General features: G+C 41.6%; 1 protein-coding gene across 1 annotated transcript in view; it reads right to left on the minus strand.

Moving 5' to 3' along the window:
- The window catches only part of CSMD2 (CUB and Sushi multiple domains 2), a 290,461-nt gene that overhangs the window by 248,311 nt on the left and 23,249 nt on the right, over positions 1-18,901 (minus strand). The window contains exon 2 of the mRNA XM_035562044.1: positions 15,829-16,045. Within this exon, the coding sequence (XP_035417937.1) occupies positions 15,829-16,045 (217 nt within the window). The remainder of the gene's footprint in view (positions 1-15,828; positions 16,046-18,901) is intronic.

Raw genomic sequence — 18,901 nt, forward strand, 5'->3', positions numbered from 1 at the left:
TGGAGAAACCAGACTGAGAATAGAATATCGAATAGTTCACTTGGAAGGAACCTGCAAAGATCGAGTTCAACTATTAAAGAGCTGTTCAACAAATGCTGGGCAAACCCATCCTGGGCTTGTAATGCCTTCTGGCTTATCAGAGTATCTACTACATGCATTTCTTCATTGACCATATTTTTAGCCATTTTATCTGCTTCACACCTTGTTCATTTAATGTCTGTTTGGCAGTACCCAGCTGCAAACCCCTGCTCTGGTCTCAGAGTTGTCACTGAGCCCTTTGGAATAACAGGCCTTATCCATGAAGTGGGAGCAATGTTTAAGGCTGCCAAGTGAGCCCAAGACATCATTCAATAATGTTTAAAACACATTTTGAGAACCTAGGAGTAAAGATTCTGCAGCATTGCACAAACTACGTTAAAGCAAACAATCCAAAAAAGCAGAAGAGAGCAGACAATAAAACTGACGTTAGCGATTTATTAAATCCCATCAGGGTGGCTGCTTTCATTGAGTATATGTTCTGTAGTTTTGCAATGTTTTGAATCATGTTTCTGGAAATCCTCCCTTCCCTGTCTGACACTACAAGAACAATCCCAGAGACGACACTTCTTCATCCAGTGACCTAATATCTAACAGGTACCACAGTAAAGATCATAATCCTTAACTCTTTAATCACTGAGGAAATCAAAGCCCAGAGAGATTAATTTATTTGCACAAGATGACCAAACAAAAAGAAGAACTGTAGAAAAAGGTGACAAGACTATTTACTAGACCAGAGACAGCACTGCACAAACACAGGCCACTTTTTTTTGGTCTCTCCCCCAGCCCCTTGCAAACTCACAGATAAATGGCAACTGTTAATTTTATTAAAAACATTACAAAAACATTTTTTTTTTTTTGTAAACTAGCCTTATTAGATCCCAGACACCAAATCCCTGTTACTATATTGACACAGCCAATGTACATTTCTCACAAACAATTACAGTTTCATAACTTATAATCCATCTCCTCATGCTTGGCTAAGGTGATTTACATAATAGGTTTACATAAGAAGCTTTTTTTTTTTTTCTTAAAGCAGTCTCGTTAAATTCTTGCCTGCTGTTATCAAGGACAGATTCACACCCAATCCCCAATGCCCGATAACCGTACTGAAACCAGGACTTTTACTAAAATGTAGAAGGAGCAGTGACTGATGGAACTCACTGCCACGTGGTACTGTTCGAGACCAGGAGTATTCACGTTGGATCATGACCAACACAAGAAGTATAGTAAAAATGGTTACTATAAGAGAGAAAGCTTAATGATTCTTACACACATATGCAGTTGCTCATCCCACTCTTCTTATACACCAGTTAGTCTTCCTTAAAGAGAAGGCAAAAGATCCCTAGTGATGGACTGCTCCTTAGGAAATACCTACAAATATGTATTTCATTTGAAGTTATCTCCTTACCTCCTGTATTATACGGAATGAAAAAAAAAAAAAAGCACTCAACAAAAACAACTCCTTAGTTTCTGGGGCCACCATCCTCTCTGCCCACAGGCCCAGGGACCAGCACACTGCAAGCTCCAGCCCAAGCACTTTCTCCTTAAGTTTGCCATCAGCCCCCTGGCAACTTCCAGAGACAGTAAGTGAACTTCCCTTCCTTCACTGTTCTAACTCTATTCCTAATTTCATAAACTTAAATATTATGTCAAATAGATTGAACTACCCGACTCATGAAAGCTGACATGCTCTGCCTGAGAACCTTATTAAAGCAAAATTTTCAGTTATCAGCAAAATGCATGCAGTTGCCAATGATGGCAGTCACGACTTAAATGTCAAGGAAGTACTTACCAGCTCTCAGCATAAAAGCCATTGTCTATACAAGTTGAAAGAACAATTGCTCCTGTTCATTCAAAATAAAAGATTCCAAGATTCTTTTTTGCTAGGATTCACACAGTTTTACTGTGCACAGAACTGAGAAAGAGTGCCATAGTTTTCAATTTACTTTGCAATTTAATTAAAATGTCTTATTGAGACCCTCACATGCTCAAAAAAATCCAGGAAACACACAGACCAATTTTAATAAAAACATACAGGGACAACAAAATCTTTTTTTTTCCCCCAGCTTATCACCACGTACTGCTTTATCCGTATCCAAGAATTAGTTACCAGAAGTCTGTGCTTTTTATTTCCAAAGGAGATCTCTTCTCTGTGAACTAAGTTTTTGCATCAGAGATTCTGTTCACAGGATGTACGAGTAAGACCCCACTTCACAGATGTTGATTTTAATTCAGGGCAACATTTACATGTCTGCTTACCTGAAAGCAAGTGCACATGTCCCATAGGAGTCAATAGGAATTATGTGCTACCTGAAACAAAATTGCCTGTAAGCATATACTCGTACTTTCTAGTTACAGGGCCTTGAAAGGGAAGCATGGCCTGTGCATAAGGGCATGAAATGATAGCAGAGGTTTGATCTCAGTCTTCTACAGATCCCACACTGACTGAACAAACAATTTTTACAGGAACCTCTGGGGTTCCAGAAACTCTAAAAATTAATAAACAAACCCAACCATCTCTCCAAGTCCTTAACTTCGCATGTGTGTTTGCATTCATGTAGTATCCCTGGAATGGCCAGTGGGAGATGGGCTGCCTGTTGGCACAGAAGGTGATCAAACACCATGTCTTGCCCTTCAAATCTAACAGCCTGCTGCCCACAAAATAAATGAAAATGCCCACATTAGTGCTAAAACTAAACTTATTCAGAAAGAAGCAAGGAATACTCAACAGTTAAGATACCTATATGGCAACGCCTACCTTCTCTGCTATGGATTTCCCTGTCTTCTGCACCACTCGTGCCATGGAATTAATTCCACCCGTTCTCCACTAGAGCAGAGGTTTGGTCTCAGTCTTTCTACAGACTGCAGCAACTGCAGTCCAAATACAAGTTATGATTTTCCTCGTCTTAAACCTTCAACCAACACACACACAACTGCAGTTTCTCCTTTCTGATGTCCTCATCTTCTCCAAGCAAGAGAGCAGGCAATATTCTCTTGAGGAAACTGTAATTTAATTTAACAAGGCCAGTGCCTGTAAAACCTCAGCACGCCCGTTCCAAAGAGCCAGGAACAGCCAAGCATGGCAGGACACCCTGCCTCATTTTGACCTGGCTGCTAAACTGTCCTCAACGCCTTCCTCCCTAAATCTGCAGCCCAGGCAAATTTAAAGCATGGACATCAACATGATTGCTGAGAGAATATGAAATCATTCCCAAACAGCCTCATACATGAAACAGTAATTCTGATATCACTGTTATTTAGTGTAGCAATAAAAAAAAGATGTATACGCTAATGAGAAAGAAAAGCAGCAAACTCCATTCCTTGTTTTTATTAAGGGCCATAACAAGAAGGTGAGGGCAGTAATAACAGCACGAATAATCATCTTCCATTTCTTCTGTACCTCTGGCCAAATGGATTATTGAGTGATTATCCCCTTAAGTTGCTTGGGGCCAACACTGATTGTGTGAGATTTTCAATGTGTTTTTCATTGGCTTAATTCTGTTCCTACTGTGAGGAACCAAACTAAACCAGTGCCAGAAATACCACTTCATAAGCTTGCCCTTGCATCACAGCACAGCAAAATCAATATACCAAAACAAATCAAAACAGAAATCCCCCATCTCTAGGCACATCTTTCCTCACGCTTTGCCCCGGGTTTGCCCCAGACATTGCCAGACACTGCGGGTGTACCACTCGTACCGCCGCCTCACACAACAGCTGGGCTAGAACCGAGGTCAGGCCCAAGGCCTCGCAGTGCCGGTCGCTGGGAGCCCAGCAGCTTCCCCCACAGCACAGTGCCATCATGCCCCATGCCACCACAGCCTTCCCGATGCAAACTCGTCCCATCTGCCCACCCAAGGAGGTGAACACCACACACAGGCCCCCCAACTGCTCTGCTCGGCAGGTTCGGCCTGAGGCCGAGCGCTCCTTCTGCCTCGAAGTCGCAGCCGGGACAGGCTGCCTCAGCCCCTTTCCAGCCACTGTCCTCCACCCGCTGCACACTGCAGTCCCCCTCCGTCAGGTACAGTGCTATCATACACTGCGACACAGGCTCCCATTTCGGAGTGCAGGTGCCGTAATTAAAACAGAGCACATTATTTTTCTGGTAGGATGCCCACCATCAGCTCAGACAGCAATCAAAATAGTTATTGCAGCTGGCAATCCAACAGCCTTTAAAGCATAAATGCTGGAGAAGTGTCTCAGAACATCTAATGAAAACGCATTGGATTGCATCATTTAACCCAGCATTAAATTACACTACACCATACTTCAGTGACTTTTTCCTGCATGTAATTTAAAGGCACCTATCAGCGAAAATTTCCCAAACAAACCACTCTTTTCACCACATACAGTCAAAAAGACCTGGTTCCATAAGGGCTGCTCTGGCAGCCCTTACTATGCCAGGGCAATTTTCAAGCAAAGTCAGGTGTAAGAGTGTTAAGGAAATACCACCTCAGAGTTCGAGCTGCTGTTTGGGAAACAAAGCCTGGAATCACCAGCCAAGTCCTCTCACACTATAATCCCTGCTAGCAAGGCAGCAAACCGAAGCAGTCATTTGAAAGGTGCATTCATGAAGTGTTAGACCAATCCATTACCAGCTGGAGCCAACAGAAAGAGCCCAAAAGCTTACAATCAACTTTGAATCAAATTGTGTGTCTTACTCAGCTAGACAGTTGGCTGACATGCACACAGGAATAGGAGAGAGACTATCCATATGTTCAATCTCTCCTCTGAAAAAATGGGTATAAGATGAGCAGTATTTAATTAATATTTGCAACTTTCTTAATCTTGATGAAAAGAATGTACCAGCATTGTACTCCAGTTGCTACGAGAACACCTTCAGAATTGTATGCTTAAAAATTAAAATCTTAAGGGAACTGGAAACATAGCCCCATGTACTGGTGGTCATTAACAGAAGCCCTCCCCAAGGCTGCTTCATGGGCTATACGTCAAGACAGAAGAACAGATGCAAGAGATCAGGGAATTTATCCACTACAACCCTTCCGTCTCAGACCTCATTCTAAGTAGATTTTTTCTTTAGAAACAGTTGTGGCTGTGGAGGTGAAGTAATTGGGGTGGGGTGGGGGAATAAACAGCATCTTGTCATTTCTACTAATACCTGAGTTTTACAAACCATCTTTCATCCCTTAATTAATTTCCCCATATTTGTTGTCAATTTTTCTCCCTTCCTTTTCATATTTCTTTATTAAATAAAGCAGCAATTACATTAAGATGTTATTGTTTTAAATAACATATGGACAGAATAACTGGTACCATGAATGTTTTAATTAATCACCAAGAAAACAAGCAGGGCATAATCCAAGCATACTTTCAGCTCTTGCATGCTGCGGACACACAGAAGTCCCTTCTCCAAGGCAGAATTCACTGGCATTACTTGGACAATTCTCAGCTCTGAAATGACGCGGTGAACCAAAAGGATCTCGGCTTAAAGTGATACTGTAATAACATACAACCAGTTTCAGTTCACACTTACTTATTCAAATTGTAGGAATGATTTATGCATAAAACCAAGCTGCTCTTCTTTTGGAGTCAAGCTCCAAAAGAGGTCCTGAGCAAGTATCTCCAGAGGCATGCTGTGACCAGCAGTACCAGGAACTCTGCGTAAATTCTCTGTTCACATTTCACAAAGCAACTCCAAGGTACTTCGCTGCCAACCGACACATCCCATTTTATTCCATGCTATTTTCCAAACATCCTCGCTGCCCAGCTGGTTGATAATTAAGTTGCTTTTAAAATACTATCATCAGTTCACTCTGTCTGATACATTACTGTGTATTTTTCTTACCAAGCCAGTAACAATCACATCCCTTAAACTCATCCAGTGACACATGTTGTGCCTGGATTTTTTCAGAAAGTTTATTTACCCTTTGCTAACAGTCTTCAATCTAACATCATCCAATCAAGCCCACGTGCCAGTGTGACTTACGAATGAACTGCATTTTCTTCCTTTCTCCAAGCCAAGTATAATTCATCAAGCCACAAGAGTCCTTTGCTTACCTCTCTGACACTGACAAAGGCTTCATTAACTAACACAGTCTCTAGGGACAGTCACAGGGCTCATAAATTCCAGCCTAGATGGATTTCTTTGCTCATTTAAAATGGGTTTTGGGTCAATTCCCACTAGAAAAGTGTTATTTATAGGGCCTAAAGCCTCCACAGCCATCTCAAATATATGAGGCCTTCATGGCTCTCAAGCTGTGAACAGAAACTAAGCATCACATTTCAATACATTTCATTTTTCCATACAGTGGGACAGAGTAGGAAAAGCACAGACTTGGAATTTTCATCACATCCCTTCTGTGCTTATTTTGCCTGTACTTTCCCAGATAATAGTGAAATGCAAGCAGATCTCTGACAAACTTTGGCAGCTATATTTCTGGTCTTGTTATTACAAACCCAGAAGAAAAATTCTCAGAGTGGTTCACCAAATTTTAGCAACCTCTTGGCAAATCTGAGCTGATAATCTGAGTAAACAAAGACAAGACTGGATATAAACCAAGTAAAGCTCAGCAGTATCAATTCAAAACTTGGCAGTTTTACATTATTTCTGACTTTCTTCAAAAAAAAAAGTCATTTTGGGTGTGAAATCCAGTAGATGGGGAAAAAAGCCTCGTACAGAGGCTACAGATGCTATCGGAGCTTTCATGAGCTCCAGGAAGCAATTTGGGGACCTATTGTCTGCCTGACCAGACATTCAAAAAGTGATCCAGCAAAGGGAGAAAAGTGCCAAAATTTCACTGAAGTCTCAATAATTGCAGCCACGAAATGACAGTTCAATGGGACAGGATTTATGTTTCAGGGAAAAAAAAAAAAAAAAAAACACATTCCTCCTCCTCCAGACATGGTAAATCCGACACACATTCCACTGATAAGCAGCAAAACTGAGAGGCGTATGCTTATTGCGTACCTGAGCCCAGCAGAGAGCACGCACACAGGCCATTAACCGCAGAGGCACAATTGCGACCCCAGCTATAACAACAGCGATAAACAGAAGCCGGTAACAAACACTTAGAGGCAGCACAAATCTGCACAACAAACAAGGATTTCACCTGCTATTACAGGCTCTCTCCACAAATATTTGACTCGTGTGGGAGTAGCTCCATTTTCAAAGGATTCCCTTCTACCAGTAAACGTGTTTGCATACAAGAAAGAGGAACACGATGAGGACACTGCAAATATCAGCCTGATAATGAAGCAACACACCATTGGCTGATGCCCAAGGAATATATACATCTTCTTGAGGAGCTTTACATTCCCCCTCCCCCAGTAAACACAGGATTTCTCCCCAGGCAATCCTCAATTACCATTTCTAACCTCACAGTTTAATGGAGCCTTTGGGCTTTTTATCATAAATCCTCAATAGACAGAGGCAGGTTTTCTCCTGCTCAGTACCAACAGCTAACAAGGCTAACAAATTCTGAAAGAACTGGAAGTTTCCTATAAGCAGTAGTTGAACATACCTTAAGGCTAATCACTGTTCAGCCACATGAATAATCCCAGAACACGCTGGGCATCCAAGATGGTGAACGTATGGACACATAATCAAGCAAAAACTTTAATTATGGCTCTGTTAGTATAGGTACTTACTCCACATGCACCCCTGTTCCTCCTGCTTTCTTCATTTGAATCTCAAGAAGCTGAAGCTACGCAACTGTAAAGAGCCAAAGCTGACATGCAGAGTGACTCCAGGTCTCATCTGCCAAGGGTGCACATCCCTTTTACTCTTTATGCATACAAAAATCAGGTTTTGAACTAGACTTCGAACATCAGTCTCGAGGGAGAATCTTTACTTCCCCCAAGTGAATATTAAGTGGCAGCATAAGGCAAGCACTGTTCTGCCTAGGTGGTCCCAGGACAGGCAGCTCAGCTAGCTGGCTGTGATCTGTCTGGGGGATTTCCACATCAACTGCACTCCCACTGCTGACCAGAGCACAGCTATGCCTATGCTAATTCCTTAAATTTTTAGTTGTAATAACAAAATTTAATAGCAATATACAAGAAGGAAATGGAAATTCATTTTCTATAAACCTAGAAGTTAAAAAGAAGCATCCAAAGGGCACAAAAACACAAGTTGTTCTTCATAACCAATACAGTCAAAAAACAGGTTAATAAGAAATTTGATTTTTAGATGTGTTATAAGATAAAAATAGCCTGAAACAAAAACCATTGCTCCTGCAGATGAAGATTTATCCAAAGACTGTAATATTGATTCATGTCATACCTACTTCTCTGTTCCCTTGCACCTTGTACAAGCAGTATCAAGCAGAGCTGGGATGAGAAATGCAGGTAACCGTGGATGTTTAGCAGGAGATCCCAGTAATGCACACTGCGCTAGAGGTGAAAAGCCTCAAGTTCAAATCCAGCAGCACCAGAGCTACTCCTTGACCTTGCATTAGTCACTTTTTTCTGCTTCCATACTCCCCTCTGCCTCAAATCCAGGAGCTGTGAATAACTTCAGGGAGAGTCTGTCTTGCATACACCTGGTTAGCTAAAGGTCCTGATTTCTATAGTAAAACTTCTACATAAATTCTTGAACAACAGCATTTCACACGTCAACTTACACATGGATCAGTGACAACATAAACTACCAAACAATTCAAATGAAAATATTTGTCTCCTTCCTAAACCTTTTATTCCACTACAGCAGCACTAATCAGCTGTAGCCCTAAGTATTACAAAAACCCAATTATATTCTTTAAGAAAAAGGACCAGATGTCAGCAGCTGCTTTTGCACCACACCAAAATCCAATTCCAAGTAGTCTAAAAGGAGCCAGGCCACCCTCTGCCGCCCAACAGGAGCATAATGAATTAGAGTCAATAGGCACTGAAGATTTGTCAATTTTCTATTTCAGACTGCAAGTAATAGCACTCCACAATTTCATTGTATCTTCAGTGATCTAGTAAGACTGTATCATCTCCTGTAGTCTTTCATTAATTTTGATAAAAGGGAAATGCACACTGTCTAAAGAGGTGCTTTGCTTGAGAAACTCTCAAGGTCAGACGTTACAGTGAGATGAAAAAATTCCTTGACCTTGAGATTCACTGCATTCAAAAGATAATACGAAAACCCATGTGCTTTTTCTTCCTCCAGGAAGATGGCATTAGAAGGTATGGCTGTAAATTTTACGTTTCATACTTTGATTCTTTCTTTACCCTAGCAAACAGGCCCTCCAAGCGGGGGCTTTTAAACATTCTACAACTTTAACTTACAAAAATAAAAATATATCATTTTACAGATGGGAAAGGGGAGATTAGTAATTTGCCTAATGTCACAGAGCAGAGCAGCTGCTGGGCTCAGAACAGGACTAAGACATACGCCTGACTTCCCTGCTACACATAAAAAGATGATAAACTTTCTCTGTATAGGACATTTAGTAGTAAAACAGCAGCAGATATTGTCTTTATCACTAGCCATCTTCGATAAGGAAGAGGAGCAATCCCATGAAAGCTATTAGAGCTCTCACCTTGCAGATGTATTTTACGTGGAACACTAGATTTGGGCACTGCAGGGTCTACAGTGATCATAAATCAGATCACATTCAGACTTCATGATGCTCTGCTTCTGTTGTCTAAAAGGCTTGTAATCATTGGACTAAAATGCAGCCTGAAGTAAAACCAAACATCAGCTAGAGGGATCTAGAGAATACTACCTGGTCCTGGCCTTCAGCAATTACTTTGCATCATCAACAAGGCCACGTATTGTCAGACTACAGCGATAAACTGCAAAAGGAAAGCTTAAAGAGGGAAGGGTAATGCATTATGCAACACAAGGTTAACTGTAGGCCAGAAGAAGAAACCCCTCCTGACCTGCCCTCTCCATGCACGTTGGACTTCACTGGCGAAACACATCAGCGATGTCCTGCAGCAGGGCACTTCGTGGGCATCCCCCTTTCTTCCCTCCCACCGCTCAGCATCTAAGGGATAGGAGACTTTCATAACTTGTGCCAGCTTGGGCATGGAGAGCTATCTATCAGGACACCACGATCCTCCCTGGCATTTCTGCATGCCTTAAAACCCACCTCAATTACTAACGGCATTCAGTACTCCCAGATCTATCAGAAGCAGAATGCTCCAGCGCAGTCTTAATTACATCTATTAGATGTTGTCTAATTATAGAAAGTCTTTCTACACTCAGCATACCTTAATATGAAGCAAGATGCATTGTCAACGTTTTCTAGTAGATTTTACCCATTAGCATGGTTAATCAACAGTTTAGGGGGAAAACAGAAGACAGAAAACAAAAACCAATCCTGAAAACAAAATATTGTTCGAGTAACAATAATGCCTTAAGGCCCAGTGACAGACAGCCCCTGTACTAAACACACAGCAGGGAATAGCTGGTCCCACAGACAAAACGCAGAACAGCCATCAGCTAGGAAACTACCTCCCCAGTCAGTATTTTATTCAGTGGCTATGAATAAAAGGCTCACATTTTCAACAAGGTCCTGTTTTTACCAGACATGGTACAGGCCACAACCCAACAGGAAGATCTGAGAGGGCAGATCCTTTAACCTTTAAAACAGGGCCAAGGATCCAGTATCGTGGCAGGAGAAAAAAAAAACACACAACATCCCACCCTGATAGCAGCAGCAGCTTTTATCACTCGTCACAACAAACACTGTCCTTGGAAAAAAACAGAAAATTTGAATACAGCCTCAGAACTGAACAGCCATAAACACAGTTGCATTCACTCCATTAGCTTTCCAGGACTTAGTTCCATCAAATATCTCAAAATCTGAAAGTTCAAATATTCAGCACTTCTTCGGAGCAATACAATGGGGCTGCCAGCAAAAGGCCCTTGTGCTGCTGGAGCAGTTTAAACAAGCATCAGGAAAAAACTGCGTGCGTGTTACTCTGCAGAGAGCTTGAAGTGTTTGGGTTGGTTTTTTTTTCCTCCCCAGGGACTCAATATGAAGTGACAGAAAGACTCTGCTAAAGGGAAAATGGAGATAGTATTCTGAAGTTGAGTAAGGATGACAGAAGGATTTATCTGGCCCTCTTTATTCTCGTTATCTTTACCCTTCGTAAAAAGAACTATGATCCCCTAGGAGACATGAGCTAACTATAAAGGACTATGTCACAGGACCAACGGTGACTCAACAAAATCCTAACACAAGTTTGTATATCACCAGACAGCAAATGCTATTTTCCAGAAAATTCTTTAACAGTCTTGAACTCGGCCAGTCCAATACCTGAAGGCAGAACCCCAGAACCCTGCTGCAAGCAGGAGCACCCAGCACGTGGGGGGGGAATTCTCTCCTGCACTGCTCCCTTTATCTCTTCTCCTCCTCCCTTTTCATCGTTTTTAAGATCAAAAGCTTTTTCTCCTGATTTGTAATTAAGTACAAGACACCCAGTTCAATTTTTCAAAGAGTATTTAAAAGGTTATCAATGAGAAACAGGCAAGATACAGGTATTCCTGTTGTATCTGTAAAATAGGTCACGCTGGTGGATAATTCACCTCTTATCAGTAGCATCAAGTAATTTTAAGATCAAACAAAATACTTCATCTTTCAGTCAATTACATATGGCCAAAGAGATGGTTTCTAACCGCACACACAGCACGTTGATAGCAATCCTCCTCTCAACTCTTCAGTTATCTGCCAGGGAAAAAGAACAAGCATCTCCCTGGAATAAGCAACACAAACTTTAACAGAAAACGCTGACCAACAACCAAAACGTGAGCTAGAAGACAAGTTACAGCTCCACTGAGCCGAAGGCAGCAAAGATCTCTTTGCTTTATGTAGGAAGCCATTGTTTGGAAATTCCTACCTCATTTTCCCTAACACTCCGGAGGCATCAGAATGGGACAGCTCCTCCTGCTGTGTAAACACGTACCTCGTACCTCCCGGTAATGTCTGCAGAAACACACCAACTGCACCACCAAGATGCTGGCTAGAGCAAAGACTTGGCTTTTTTCTTTTTTTTCTTTTTTTTTTTTTTTTTTTGATACATTGGCTCAAGCACTTTCCTAGCCAAATTCAGTGTTATTCAAAAATTCCCTGTTAGACCAGAAGACAATACAGTCACCTCCCCATGTCAGATGGGAAGCAAAGCCCACAGGTTGTTCGGTCATGAAAGCCTCCATTCACTGCTGACCCTGGCATGGTTCAGCATGTGTGCAACTGAACAGCATAACCTGGTAAAAAAGATTGCCCCTTCTTTCCTTTTGCCTTTCCAGAGCAATTTTAATTTTTTTAATTTTTTAATTTTTTAATTTTTTTTTTTTTTAGGAAAAACTTCTGATTTCTTAAATTGACCAGTCCTATTCTGAGTGTAAATTCAGTAGCTTCCTTCAGGAGAATAGGGTTATGCTTGTGAAATAACTTACTTTCCAAATCTATTGTAAATATACTTTCTCTGGATCTTACTGCAGGCCTGAAACTTCAAAAAAGTAAATTAGCAACTAATTTAAGATTCCTACATTAAAAGCATCCTGCAAATTATCAGTATCAGATGAAGCTACTTGATGTCATGTGGTTTTCCTTAGCTACGTTTTTCTTCTTGTCAGCTGCTGTCTGGTTATGTCATGTAACAACACTCAGATATGAAAAGGTGTAAAGCATCTCCCAAATCCCACAGCAATCTTGGATCCATAAATAACTCCAAATATTCAAATTTCAGTCAGGTCTCTGCTGAGCTGCTAAGCCCAGCACGGTGGGAAACCAATCAGGAAACCAACCTGATTGGAGCATCCTCTTAACAATGACACAATCAGCAAAGCACAATGGGAATTTGCAAAAAGTATTCCTGAGCAACTGCAGTTCTCAGATCAGATCTCTACACGCGCCCCTCTGATCCCACTGGCAACTCAGAATATTCAGGGACTTGAAGGATGGGCATTTAGGATAGCTTGGTCTGGTTTTATGAGCACAAACACTGATGAGAAGGAAAGCCACATGCAGGCACCAAAGTTACAAGTCTCTGAACTGTTGAATACACATAGCTCTCCGACTCAGGTCAAGGAGAAAAAAATCTGCAGCCATCTCTGTTCACAGGATCCAAAGAAGATTCTGCTACAGCGGTCCCTGCTCGTGGTGGTTTCGCTGGCTGAAAGCCAGCGTATGGCACTGCAAAAAAGCAGAATTATCTGAGAGAGGCTGAAGAAGCAAGGACTCTGATTTTTATCACGAGAAACAAGGTCCGATTTTTATCGAACAAGGCAAAGTCACAGTGAAAGATTGCAACATCGCTGGATATCTAAATTAAGACACTGAAACACATTTAATATTCACACACATCACGAACGCACAAGGCAAATTCCCTAATATACAGTAAAGCAGTTTATTAGCAAATGTCTCATTGGATTAAGTCTGCTCTTATTCTATTAGGGAACTTTCACACCACATTAAATTGCAAGACAACGGGGTGTTTGCCAGCACAGGATGAACACAATTAGTAACCCTTTCCCAGAAAGGAACACAGGCACGACACTGAGACACCAGACTGGGGGGGGCTCTCAGCAATACATGGCTTACATGGAATACCAGGGTTTTGAGAAAACTAACCAGTCTCCATCCCTCTGCAAGAAAATATTAACAGGTAAGCCCATCATTTGTACTGAGATCATTCTGTCCTCCCAGACAAGCAGGCAAGACCTACTGAAATAAGTCCCTGATGTCCAACAACATAAACTTGTCCGGGAGAAGCAGAGAGGTACAGTTCCTGTCTTTGTTAACTGTTTTGCTGGTAGGCCTTGAACAGCAGTCAAGAAAATAGTTACCTTCTCTACATAAACAGGTTTTCTTTCCTTCTTTTACACTTTCTTACAGCTTATTTTGGCCCACCTCCTGGTAGTATGATGAATGACGCGTGGTCATCCATCTTCAAGCACTGCACTTCGATGATGAATGGAGTACATTTGGAAAGCAGTCAGAAAAAACAAAATTGATAGCCAAAGGAAAAGAAACAGAGAAAGAAGAAGAAGGCCAATGTTGGGCAACAGCTACAGAGTTTAATGAGGTAAGATTGATGTACAAAAAAAATATTAGCCGAACAAAGCGGTTAGACAGCAAATAGCACAGAGGAGCAAGCTTCAGGTTTTGAAATCACTAACCTAGAAATGTCCAGGGGAAGAATGCTAGTGCCCATCATGCACAAGTCCATTTCTCATTAACTTCTGGAAGTCCTTTCAGACCTCCAGAAAGCTTCTCCAATACCTTTTTCTTTCCATTTATTTTACTTTTCCCCCACTGCACTAAATACAAACCACTACCCAAGCACCTTATCTACAACTCACATACACTTAGACACCCAAGTCATACAACACATTCACCAATGATGCAGGTCGAAGGACACTATTTGCCTTCCTGACCTTCCCCCAAACTGCAAGACTGCAAGATATGAGGACAGTAGCCAAGCTGCATCTCAGAAGTTTGTTGTACTGACGAACTGCATTAAGATGCCCTTGCTGGTACTTCTATCTGTAATCATATCATGATTATGAGTAGCTCAGAACAATACCTGGATGCAATTTATCTACAGTGTCTTACCGATTTACTCCACCATGACCCTACTTCTGAACTAATCTCATTCATGGATTTTGCTTCTTCAGCAGAACCTTCCACTGACATCCAGAGGGCAAAAGGAAATGTCTGGCACTGCTGATGAGCAGAGCAATTTGCTGGGGGCTTCTCAGGGCAAAAGCTGCATCAACAACTCACCATACAAAATCTCCTGAGCAGAATTTTGTATAAGACGTAGGCATCTTTTACATAATACCCAAAGCAAAGCACTACACTACCTTCTGATTAAATGATGAGGTCCTGTAATTAGGATGATTCTCAAGCACAGTTGCAAGATGAAGATATGATTTATTTACATAACCAAAATCATCTACATAAAGAGCTGATTTTCACCAGTGTTTTTAACTCAGATTTTACAGTTGTGTTTGACAAGACACTGAGGTCAAATGACCCATTCGAAAATGGTTTGAAGTAAAATTAATTTCCAGAACTGTCCATGATTACAGCATCCCAACTGGAGATTTTAACACTCGAGGCTGCCATTGCTTCTTACTTTTTGCCTTTATCACTATCAGACATCAGTTGCAGTTAGACACCACATCAGAAAACAGCAGTCATATCACACATCACCAAGCAGATTTCATCTATGCTTCAGATCTAGGGGGCTATTATTCCTTCAAACGCAGAAATCTGGCATGTCGCGTAACAGTTGCTATCACAGCAATAAATTATTTTTCATAATCAGCCTCTCATTTAACTTTATATTAATACCAAGATTGTACCTGAAAGTCTTAGAGATCAGACTCCATGGAGAGTCTTCATACTAAGCTATTATACTTGGTAACTCCTTACCCCTGAAGGTCCAATAGTTTAGTCAGAGGTGAACAGAAAATACCATCCCAGCCCAGCTAGTGAGAAAACTACAAATTAGGGAATTACCCAAGTTGACCCACAAAGCATTTGGCAGAAATATAACCTGAAATCCATTATCCATCCTCCCACTCAGAGAATCTCTTTTGGATTGAAGGAAGCTCCTCTGCACATTGGCTTTGCTTTCCATTTACTCCATTTTCTAATTAACTTCTCTGGATGTCTGGAATGACTTTTGATAAATCATTACTGTCAGGCATTCAGAGAAACATTTCAAACCTTATCAGAGATAAGAAAGCAAAACAGCTATAAGAACTGCTCATGAAGAACTCCCAGTTTATTGCAGCATCAACCTGCAACCTAGATGCCTTATTCTGAGTGGAAGAAATGGGAGCATGTTTATAAACATCATTGTTTGTTACAGACAATATACCTTGTTCTCAAGTTCCCCTGCTGAGGCAGTCCATCGTAGATAGATAACACATCAAAATCTTCCTCTAACGCAAAAGACTGGAAAACAAGCTGTATCCGGTTCTGCTCCTCGGCAGTGATTGTCCACGTGCAGTTTGCATAATTTGGATATCCATATGGAAAGCCTGGACTCTGTATTGTCCCATTTGGGCCATGCAAAATGTAACTGCAGTTCTGGGCTGGCAAAAGAGAAGACAAAAGTAGAAGTCAAACAGTGCAGAATACAAATTTAACAATCTCCATCAAAACAGATCACACAGGATTCTTTCCAATGAATTTGTTCTTCCCCAGGAATTCCTGGTCCTGGGGAACAGATAAAGGTAGTCTCTGCGGATGCATTTTTGTGCTCCCTGCAGGAAGTCAGACCCCACACACCCATCTCCCGTGTAACACTCCCTCTAGCTTTAAATCTAATAGGCTAATAACAGCCAGATTACAGCAGCCGCCAACTATAACTGGAAAACAGATACTTTCCCAAAGGCCCTTTCACAGCCCATGACCAAATCCAATACACTCTTCATTGTATGCTATGTGTTTTTGGATTTGCCCCATTTCAGGAGAATCTAGCCAAGCGTGGTGCCTCAAGCATGAAGGGTACAGAGGCCACAAAGCAGCAGAATGACAGTGACAAAGCTGACCATTTCTTTTACTCTTAATTGCACTGGAATAAAAGAAGATTGAGCTAAGATCAGGGCTCAGCAGTGCATACAGAGACTTGCACCACTTCCACCTTGGAAGGCCAAGAACTGCAATGGACGTAATAAATAAGTACACAGAGGAACTGAGTCACCAAATGAACAGTCTGCGTGAGATTGCATGAAAACGATGACCAAAATCAGAAATTAAAGGTGTCCTGCATCCAGAAAAAGCAGGACTCAGTTCAAAGGCTTAAACAAACCATTCTCAAACAGCGACTTGGAACTACTAAAAGAACCTACAACAAGAAAACCCAAATATTTGCAACTTCTAAGCCAGCAGTTTGTTCTTCTCCATCAGCCTTCTTTCAGGTACGTGTTGCTCGCTAGCCCTGAAACTATCTCCCAGGAGAGGGAAGAGCCAGCGTTTATTACAAAGGACCTTTTTTCCACGCAGACTGCCTTAAAAGAAAGGTATGTTCCCACTTGGTCTCCAGTTTGCATGCTCCAAACTGGCAACTGGACCACTGCAATGCAAAGTGGGCTGTGGCCCTGAGCTGCCATTACCAGTCACATCACATACCTGTTAGACCTTATGAGGCCACACAGGAAAGAAACCGGTGGCTCGAGGCAGCCTTCCCAGCCTGCTCTGTTTTTACTCACCCAGTTCTGAACCATTTCAGCTCCTCACGCAGGCCAAACACAAAGCAAACGTCTGCCCATCGGTATTCCTAAGGAGCTGCCCTGACTCTGTAGCTACATCTTCTGAGACAGAAGCCGAGTCCTGCACCCACCACCTAAATATCTAACACCTCCCTCAAATCAATTTTTCCTTCCCCAAAGCACTACCTGTGAACACTCCATCCCAAAGATAAAGATCAACTGCCATGATGTACAATTTCTGGATATATGAGGGTTTTCTTCTCTCTGGGGAAGCCAGTATATGTGTTGGGAACAGCCTAAATGACAAATTCTCCTTAGTGCTTTCCTCTCTTCACTGCTACTTTACTGGAATGTCTTTTGAGGCATGAAGACAAATTCACCCAAACAAACTTGTGTAACTCTTTGCTGTTTTAATGGAATAACTCCCACACACACCAAAATGAAATTCCAGTTTGCAAGGCAACTGCTGTGAAACCCAAAGCAGGATTTCACCTTTACCCCACGGCCAGCAGACTTCTGATCACTGCTGCTTGCATTTGGCCTGGCTCTTCTTATTGATGCTGGATTGTTTACCCCTGCTTATGCAGATAACCGAGTCTTTCAAGCTGAAATGAATCCGACTAGAAATTACTTCTTTGATTTCTCAATGCTTTTTTCAAAGGCAGCAATGGTATTTGCACTTCTGAGTGCCAACCAGCTACAGGTAAAGAACTGCAGAGTAGGGCTCATTAAAGCCAATTATAATTAGATTGACCTACTTTGGTGCAAAAACGCTTAGCGAAACTTGTCTCCGCAAGATGAAGCTCATACCTTCATGAATCCAAAGTGGTCAAACATATCTACTACCCAGGGACTCTTTTCGTATCATGTTTACTACATCAGCGAGAGTTAGGACAGCCCTGCCATCCCCAGGGACTAGAGCTGAGCTAGGCACGACTCATTAACAAGCCTCGAGTACTTCGCATTTCTGCGGCACCTGGCATCTGCCTCTCTCCGTGCACTTTGTCAATACGCAATAAACATGAGAGTGGAATCCACCTCCCTCCTCTGCCTCAGTTCCATTCATTTGCAGAGCTCCCAGAAAGGATGCATTAGCTCGGTGCCAGCAAGCTGCACGGGACTGGGAATATTACTGTTACCACGGAGGGGTAAAATTAGGCCTGGGTTGGTTTAATAACTTGAAGACTGCCAAAGATCCATAAGCTTCAGTTCTCTAAAATTCAATCACATCCTCTTTTCTTCATCCAGACTGGCACTCAATAGGCAATGTGGGGATATTGAATCTGTCTCTGCTGCACATTTTTTATTTTAATCTTAAGTAAATGTCATCAGAACAATTTAAGGAAGATTGGGAAATTAAAGAGGCTCTATCCTGCTATTTCCTGATGGTATAAAAGCTACTGATGCTGCATGAAGTTCAAAAAATAAATTCAAGGTCAGAGATGCTGTGTTTCAAATACTCCCAAGGTCATATGAAAAACAAGATTTAAAATCAACGTAAAGTGATGCTGTCCTTGCATAATTAGTGATTAAAGCAAAGAATAAAGGGCAAAAAAGTGTAAACCTAGCTGGATAAAAACAAATACATAATAGAAAATAGACACAGTTCTATGACATATCAAATCAATCTACTGAAATAATTGCATGTTCATGATTCTGACCAAGATGTGCTTTGAACACAGCTAACAGAAAATTGCTTATTGCAAACAAAAATTAGTTTTTCAAAAGCTGACAATC

The sequence above is a fragment of the Cygnus atratus genome, chromosome 23, assembly GCF_013377495.2.
Source record: "Cygnus atratus isolate AKBS03 ecotype Queensland, Australia chromosome 23, CAtr_DNAZoo_HiC_assembly, whole genome shotgun sequence".
Lineage (NCBI taxonomy): Eukaryota > Metazoa > Chordata > Aves > Anseriformes > Anatidae > Cygnus > Cygnus atratus.